The sequence below is a fragment of the Protopterus annectens genome, chromosome 11.part0 (genome assembly GCF_019279795.1).
Source record: "Protopterus annectens isolate FY-2018-M chromosome 11.part0, PAN1.0, whole genome shotgun sequence".
NCBI lineage: Eukaryota > Metazoa > Chordata > Ceratodontiformes > Protopteridae > Protopterus > Protopterus annectens.
Window position 1 is genome coordinate 1,170,902,018 of NC_056745.1, and position 9,449 is coordinate 1,170,911,466.

At 44.6% G+C, this 9,449-nt stretch overlaps 1 protein-coding gene across 1 annotated transcript in view; it reads right to left on the reverse strand.

Moving 5' to 3' along the window:
* Nucleotides 1–9,449, reverse strand: part of KMT2E (lysine methyltransferase 2E (inactive)) — a gene marked incomplete in the record, with an annotated part of 3,388,239 nt that overhangs the window by 1,109,136 nt on the left and 2,269,654 nt on the right. The window contains 1 exon segment of the mRNA XM_044088526.1: nt 1,687–1,848. Coding sequence (XP_043944461.1) covers nt 1,687–1,848 — 162 coding nt within the window.

A 9,449-nucleotide genomic window follows, 5' to 3' on the forward strand; every position in this document is an offset into this window, starting at 1 on the left:
TTGACAAAATCCTCCAATTTGGCATTATCAAAAAGCGAACACAACTTGGCGTAAATCTCTGTCTCATCAGGTGGGTGGCCAACTGGCTCACTAACAAGCCCCACAAAGTCAAAACAGGCACCTCACCACAGATAGCAGACCCGTCACTAGTGGAGTTCATAGGTTGGTACTAGGCTATCAGCCCTAGGGCCTATACAAGCCTAGCCATAACAATTCCCTGGCTATTTCTTCTCACACTATTTACTTCCCTGGACCGCTGTCTAGCAGGGCGACTGACGTTATCCCCGGGATGAATTTCCTTTCTCACATCTAATTGTCAAGGTTCCTTTTGAAGAGGGCCAAAGAGGTGCTCTGCTTGACATGTATGGTCAGTTTTATTCCAGAGTCTGGGGAGTCTCGGGTCGGGAACCTATCCCTTCAGCATGTTTTGTTTATTGTGATGACAAAGTTCCCCAGAGATCTGTCCTGGAACCTCTACTGTTTGGCATCTACTTCTTAGAGGTCCAGGCAAAGACAAAAGGCCCGTGGCTGAACAAGTTTGTGGATTTTAAGTTAGGTGCTGTGATTTACTCTTCAAATGATGTTAACATACTGCAAAAGGGTCTCACACCAACTGATGATTGGTGCCAAAGCCATGGCGTCAAGTTAAATGTAAAAAATGTATCATCATACCATTCAGCAAAAACATGGCCCCTACTGAATATCACATCAACGGCAACCCCCTAAATACACAACATGTGGTGACAGACCTGAGTACTCAGGTTGACAACACTCTCACATTCAACTATCATGTAGCGGCAGTGGTCAGAAAAGCCTTTTACGTGGTTCATCTCATAAGTAAAGGAAATGCATCCAGAAAAAAGGAAGTTATTACCGCTCTGTACTACTCCCCTCATTAGACCAATAATCGAGTATAACGTCCTGTTTGGTATGTACCTGTCCAAACATCTGCACTAGCTGAAAAGGTCACAGAAATAACTTATAAGGAGAATCCATGGCCTCCAACACCTGTCCTGTGTTGACAGGCTCAAATCACTATCACTCTACTCAGTATTGCACAGATTAGATTTCTCAGGGGTGATCTGTGTCTTACCTACAAGTTAATCTCAGACCCTGCCCTACTAGAGATGCTCCATATCTGCAAAGTCCAACTCCTCGCACACTACCCACTTGAAAGGCCTGAATCTAATATGCAGCAGCAACAAAACCTGCTGGAGAGACAGATTTGTCTCCCAGAGGCTGTTCAGCCTCTGGAACAGACTTGCCATATATGTCAGAGTACCAAATTTGTCCCAGGGATTCCACCGGTGTACCTCACTGACAGGGGTGACAGGTGCTGACGGTTTCTTTTTTTGCGGATAAACTCTTGGCTAGGCTTGTAAGGGCCCCACAGCCATTAGCCTAGTAACCTCCTATGATTCTATGAAAATCCTAAGAAAAGCCCTCACACACACATCTGTTAGCTTCAGGTGGCAAATGAGATCTGAGGGAAGTGAGTGGAGTACAGAGAATTGTGGGTAAGAGGAATCATTAGAGCCATGGATCCATAAAAGCTACCAAGCTGTTGCCGAAGTTGGATCTCGTCAAATCAGACAACCCATATGTTGGATTAAACAGACATGGATGGTTAAATGTAACATTTTATTTCTAGAGCAGCTTAAATGTGCTTCATCAAGAAATATGCACCTGTACAGGTTCTGCATCATTGACAGTAGGTTCATCTTTAGCTTCCACTTTTATGTCAGGTTTTGTACTGATCCTTTCTAATGCCTGTTCCCTTCTTTTCTCTCTCTTTTCCATCCTTGCAAATGCCTGCAGTATAGCTTCCATCTTTCTCTCTTCTCTTGTCTGTGGATAAAATAAATAAAGTAAATAAATACATAATAATTAAAAACAATGCAAGTAATGCAACTCAATAACAGAATCTTGTTGGTCTTAATCTGTGGGTTATCAGATTCGACATCGGCCACATCCTTCAGACTTCAACTCACCGGGCTTTCCCTCCCTTGCATACGATCCCTTGCTACTCAACCGAGCTCTCAAGATAGAGTTTGTCCCATCTAAAACAAGCTCTAAACTACACTGCTTTCTTAGAGAAGGATGACGAAGGACTCCAAGAATAAACACGAGAAGGCAGCCTCCCTTACTCGGTCATCTCAAATAAAGATGCCTGCCAAATAAAGAATGTGGCAGGAAGGGGGAAGGCTGAACCCAACAGACATACAACATGGATATGTCGTTATAGTGAGTACACAACTTTCATATCCAATACTGACTTCTTAGTCTGGCTTCAACCTGTGGGACAAAGACCCCAGCCATGTGAAAATCCTCAGGAGGAACTCCAGAAGGATATTCTGCAACATGGTGGAGCCAAATGAAGCCCTGGATCTGGACTGAATATCCAGCATGTGATTTGAAATAAAGGTGCGATGGCCCATTCAAGTAGCTGCTGCACAAAACTCCTCCAAAGAAAAGAAAGCCAGAGAAATAACCATAGCTTCAGTAGAATGTCCCTTAGGTTTGCAAGGCATGGTCTTGCCTCTCAAGGAATAAACAAAAAAGATACGGTCTGACAACCACTTGAATAAACTCACTTTTGACACAGGTCTGCTCAATCTAGATCTCAAAAAAGGAAAAACAATGGACTATTTTCTAAAGGTCTTGGTCCTGTCCAGGTAAACTCTCAACTGTCTATGCACATCTAAAACAATGCAGAAAGTATCTACCCTTGTTTGAAAAACTGGGGAACCATTTAGGAAGTTGAATAGAACTACTGTTTACTCTGAGAAACTGCTTTGGGAAGAAAAGAGGTATCCATGCAGAGAAAAAGCCTATCTTTATGAAACACCAGATGAAGAGGAGAGGAAAAAAGAGCTTGTAGCTCTGAAACTCTTCTAGATGAAATGTCAGTCACCAAAAACAAGGCTTTCCAGCATAACAGCTTCAGGTCTGAAGTAGGAGGAGGTTCAAAAGGAGGCTCTGCAAGGACTTGAAACACGAAAGGTAAATCCCAGAAAGGGCCAGGATCTCAAATGGGAGGGCACAACAAAAAGGTGCCTTTAAGAAAAGCCTTGGAAATCTTGAGAAAAGCAAAGGCCACATTGTCCCTATCCACATGAAAATTAGTGATAGCTGCCAACTATTCCTTAATCATAGAGAAACTAGAGCTTGAATAAAGAAATTCAGCCAGGAAATCCAGAACTGGCTAAGGGGGCAAAGAAAGGATCAAATCCTCAAGATTACGCCCATATCATAAACATCTCCATTTACTGGAATACACTTTTCTAGAAGAAAGTTTTTTGAGAGGAAGTCAAGATATGCACAACACCATCAGACAGCTTGGGATTCCTGGCCATCAGAGGGACTGGGGAAATCATGCTGCTAGCTTGAGGGACTGCAGATTGTGAAGAACCAAATCCACAGCTTAAGAAATTAAATCCAGAATGGGATCCAGAACCAGGGGGGGGGGTAACCACAGAAAAGGCAACAAAAAGGGGAAACGCACCTGACAATGCCAGACAGGAGCTATGAGAATCACTGTCCCTCAGCTACAGGCTGCCTTCTGCAGAAATGTGACAGAGGAATTGGGAGCTAAGCGTACAGGAGTCTAAGGGGCCAGACATACAGATCATCATCTAAGAGTGACTGCCCCTGAGGAGGGACTAAGGCATAATTGCTGTTGCACTTGTTGTTGGAAGGGTGTGTGAAGAGATTGCAACACAGAGTGCCCCAGAGATGGAAGAGGTGAGCTTCCACTCTCAGATTCAGAGACCATTCATGAGAAAGCAGAATGTTCCTGCTCAAGCTGTCGGCCAAAATTGGACTTCTCCAGATGTGTGCTGTAACCAGAAAACTGTTAAGAGATCGCACATCTCCAAATCCTCTTGGCCCCTTGACAAAGAGGATAAGAACGTGTCCCCCCCCCTTGCTTGTAGAGATGCAAGACAATAGACATACCGTCTATACCAAGATCACACCACTGGGAATGACATCCAAAAAAACTGTAAGACGAGAACAGCCTTAATCTCCAGAACACTGATGTGGATGTTGCCTCTGCAGAAGACTAGGACCCCAGAACTGTCCTCCATTTGAAATGCCGTTTCCCCACCCACGCAAGAAGGGAGATGCCAGTGGTGACCATGGCTGCAAGAAGGGGAAGAACACACATTCTCCCACTGGTCACTAAGGGATACTGTAGCCACCAATGAATCTGATCATGGCACACTTTTGTCAATGTTACTAGAAAAGTCAATTGGGTGGGTCAAAAATGACCACTGCACTGCAAGGGTCCCTCATTTGGTTCTTCCAAGGATCAACCCTACTGAAGCTGCCATGTGACCTAGGAGTTTCAAGATCGCATGAGCTGGAGGCTTTTAAAACGTCAAGAACCGATACCGACTGGCATCAAAGGGTGATCACCTTGGAACTTGAGAGCTTAGTAATCTCTTGACAGTATCCATGTTGTAACCTATGAATGCTAAGGTGTGAACAGGTTGTACTTTAGATAATTGACTGCAAACCCTAAGTGGTCACATAACTGGAGTAAGGTGCGTCTGGCTGTGATAAGTGACACTCTTGCAGGGGCAGTGAGGACCCAATCGTCCAGGAAAGAGAAGACCTGAAAACCATGCAACCAGAGCCAGACTGTGACCACTGCCATGCACTTTGTGAACACCAGGACACCAGTGGTGAGTCCAAAAACCAGATCTCTGAACTCAATGATCATCACTCAATGATCATCCCCCAGCTGGAAGCGCAGAAGCCTCCTGGAGCTCCTCTCTATCTTGATATGATAGGCATCCTTGAGGTCTACTGAGCACATTCAGTCGTCCTTCCTCAACACAGGCAGAATGGAATGCATCGTGACCATTCGGAACTTGGTCCGTTTCACAAAAGGATTCAGTCTGCTTAAATCCAGAATTGGCCTCTCTGTTCTTTAGCACAACAAAGATCCCTGACCCTCATTGGTCTGGTGGGACCTCTTGGATAACTCGATTTTCTAGCTGCCTGCAGTCTCTGACAGGGGTGGAACATTCAGGAAACGACTGTAATGGAACCTTGGAACTTCTAAAAATGGAATGGTATAACCTCTGGATATAGGTCAACCATCCATGCATCTGAGGTGATGGCCTCCCAAGCTCTGGGTAAAGAGCCAAGAGGCCATACCAGACTGCATCCAGAGCAGAACAGTCAGGCAACCCTTTATAGCTGCTGAAAGCACCTGCCAGAGAAGGCTCCTCTGAAGCCCTGATTAGGCAACAAGCCCCTGCCACTGCTCATTGGGCATCTATTATGGTCCCTCCCCCCAAGCCTTGTGAGAAACCTTGTGAAGAAGCTTCCGGGGAAGACTGCTATGACTTTTTGAAAACAAAAAAAAAAAATACATTTGCACCCTTTCTGATTCTTCAAAAAGGTTTGCTGAGTGATAGAGAAACACTCCCCCTATGGTGGGCAACATTTTCCATTCTTGTTCTCTCCTAGTAAGAGTAGCCATGATCTTTGGCTCAAACAAGAAGAGCCATCAAAAGGGGTGTTAAAGATGCCTTGAAACAATCTGCAAAGTTGCACACCTGCATCAAAGTGTGGTGATACATGACAACTGCTCAGGATGTTCCATCAGCTGCATTCGAAATGAGCCTCATGGAAGTGTTAGCAATGAACAGCAGTGTCAAAAACTGAGTCACGAGTGTCTTCTGAATCTCCAGAGACTGCTGTGTCTTAACACTCCTTGACACTTCAGACACCAGATCAGACTGGAGTCTAGTCAAGTGCAATAAATAGTTAATTGCCCTCAGGGAAAATGTCACTGAGGCAAGCTTCCTTAGACAGTTCAAAACCAGAGATTCTCTGTTAAGGGGCTGGACCAACAAATTCTCCTCGGATAGTGCATTTTTTGGTGGCAGACACCACCATGATCGCATCCATCCCACATCCTTACTCCAATGCAGTCGATCCTTGGGAAGAGTAAGAATTCTGTCGGGCATTTTACGAATAGGCTCCACTATTTCAGGCTCCTTCCACACCCTCCAGAACACTAGGTCTATGAGCACAGCTAGAGGGAGAACCACCCAAGGCATGGATGGGTCCACATAAAAGGTCTCTAAAAATACGGATTCCTCCAGAGAGGGGGATTCAGTGGTCCAGCCCATGTGTTGGCAAAGGTCAACAGGTTGCCAAAGGAGGAGTCACCAACGGAAACGTAGGGGACTGCTCTCCTTCCTCGAGGTCATTATCCCTCAGTGAGAGACTCCCCAGGGAAGTTGAGGTGCTTCCTCTTGCACTGATTCTTACCTGCAACCTCAGGCTCTGGTGAAGCCAGAGGAGAGGAGAAAGAGACAGGAATCCTCACCAGGAGATTTAACTGCAGCACAGGCTGCCCAGCAGCAGACTGATGACTGGTTGTAGGCCCAAATAAGAAAAAGGATGGATAACCAGCTGAGACACCCATCCCATCTCTTTACAGGAAAACATCGTTTCCACAATGATGAAGGAAGGAACTGACACTCGCCTACCACAGCAAATGACCTTATTACCTGAAGATACCAGAGACACACCCAACTCCAAGGGAGCTACACCTTTCTCCGATGTCGAGACCAGAGCTGAGCTGTTGGAACAATGAAGCTCTGAGCAGGAGGGAAGATACCAAAGCTGGGACCATTGGAAGCACTAGCCTGGAAGACTTGACCCCAATGTCCAGTCAGCTCCAAAATGGTCAGTCTCAATGAGACCCAAGGTAGGAGCTAGAACCGAAGATGGTCATGCAGTTAGACTGACACTGAGGGTGGGAATATAGCTGGGTCTGAGGACCTTAGATCCAAAATGATCGAGGAAGGAAACGAGGGTGATGAAGCCAATGTTCCAGGAACAGGTCCCAGACCTGAAGACAAAAGAAGTACTTGGATCTGGGTCTGCAAAAAGGACCTCATCAGGTGCTCCAAGTCAGAAACTTTGAAACTCGCCACTAACCTCGATAACCAAGCAGATAAATCCACCAATGAGGCTTAGAGAATGAAGAACCCATCTGCCAGATCTGAACCAGGGAGACTCTGGACTAGAGTGCAGAATGCAAGGACTCTGGTGACTCTCGGTTGGAGTGGAAGGGGAAAATGGAGAAGCTACACGATCAGATGGAGCTGCTTAAACAAAAAAGGGCTGGGATTGCTGAGAACCAGAGACTGAGCCTTGCTCATAATCAGCACTAAGGATGATCGGCTCCAAGGGGTCGCAGCAAACATTCGAGTCTAGTGAGCAAGAGGAGGGACCAGGGGCAGAAACACAGGAACACGTCTAATTGAGCCCCTTGGAGGTTTACTGCCATGGACCCAAACCTCTCGCATTTGGAACAAGGGCAGTACACAAGGGCAGCTCCCAAAAACAATAAACACACTTATGTGCATCTTGATTGGGTAGCTTATGCCTGCAAGCAACACAATCTTTAAAGCCCTTATCAATGTCAACGCAAAACAATATAAGCAAAAAAAAAAAAAAATACTCAAACCCCCACTCCCCAGAAAGGAAACCTACACAAAAAAACTTCTCCAAAGCCAACTTCATGCTAGTCAAGTCAGAAGTGACAAACTTGTTAACTCCCATGCAGACGGGAACTGAAAGTTCGACTGCTGAATCCGGCACTAAGGCACTGTACGAGCACATCCACTCATGCATGAATCGTGCCATCCCAAATAAAACCAAGATGTGCTCCTCCAAAAAAAAAGAAGCCAATCTGGTGATCCCCTGCTATAAACAAACTTTACAACAAAAGGAAGAAACTGTGGAAGAAAAGAGGAAAATTCCAGGATGCAAAAAACTCCCTTACCAGCCTCAGTAAGAAGCTGAGATCCCTCATAAAATCCCCCAAAGCTAGTTATGAAAATAAAATTGCCAAAGATTCCAAAGACAACCACAAGGCATTCTATAACTATGTCAAGAATCTAAATGACAATGCTCAGATCTGCTCTGGGCTACAACAGAATGGCATTAAATATACTGTTCCCAAGGATATTGCCAATATCCTGGCAGATCAATTCAGTGCCAACTTCACCCCCCACCCCTCACCCCCTAAACGGCCGATCTCAATACCGGAAGATTGCCAAATTCTGGTAATAATGGCACACCTCATCACTAAGGGCTTTTCATCCAGAAAAAAGAAGGTCATTGTCCAACTGTACTCTTCCCTCATTAGATCTATTATAGAATGCAACGCCCTGTTTGGTATATACCGTTCAAGACATCTGCAACAACTGGAAAGGCCGCAGAAATACCTCACTAAAAGAATCACAGGCCTAAAGCAGATGCTCTAAACTGACCGCATTAAAAAACTCCAGCTATACTCTATCACATATCGTCTACTCAGAGGTGATCTCTGCTTAACATACAAGGCCATGTCAAATCCAGAGCTGTTGGACATGCTACACAAAGAAATCTCAACCCCTCAGAGCCACATGCTCCAGGGATCTAAACCTTGCCATCACAACAAACAAAACATGCTGGAGGGATAGGTTCCTGACCCAGAGAATCCCCCAGACTCTGGAATACACTGCTCATACATGTCAAGCTGAGTGCCTCTTTGGCTCTCTTCAAAAGGAACCTTGACGATTGATGGGAGAAAGGAAATTCAGCTCGTGGATTACGTCAGTCACCCTGCTAGACAGGGGTCCAGGGAAGTAAATAGTGTGGGAAGAAATAGCCAGGGAATTGTTATAGCTAGGCCTACAGCCTAGTACCAACCTATGAACCTATACCAGTACCAAACAGACAAACTAAACTACCAAAGACTAAAAAGAACACCACAAAAAAAAAAAAAAAAAAAAAAAAAAAAGGTCAAGAAGGCCACTACTGCCTTACACCAAAACTAGAAAATTAAGTCTAACCTAGCTACCTAACTACCTATGCTAAACCTATACTAAGTATAAAGATTTTAATGAGGATAAAGGTGAAAGAACAGGGGAAAATGCTACCACAAAAAAGCTATTAAAAAGGATACGCTATCATGAAGCTGGATCAAGCTGCTGACAGGAATGGTGGCAAACTAGATCTAAGTGAGGGATTGTTGGCAAGGGAGGTAAAGCCCAGCAAGTTGAAGTCTGAAGGATTTGGCCAGTGATGGATATGAGTCGGATCGGACAATCGACAAGTTGAAGCTAGAAGGAGAAGACAGCATCAGATAAAGAGATTACATGCAGTACGCAAATCAGGTAGAATACCCAGACAAAATAAACAATCCTACATTATTTTTGCACATTAATAACAAATTTTCAGCAAAACACATCCTCACTTACATGTAGCTGTAATGAAATCAGTGCACAAAACATCTGATCTCCTAAAAATGGTAAACAACCAGCACTGACACATGAAAGGCATCAATTTAGAAAAGTTAATGGGCTTCAACTCAAAGATTTCTTACTATATATTTTTTTTTTAGAAACTCTGAGTTTTAAAGGAAAATTTAT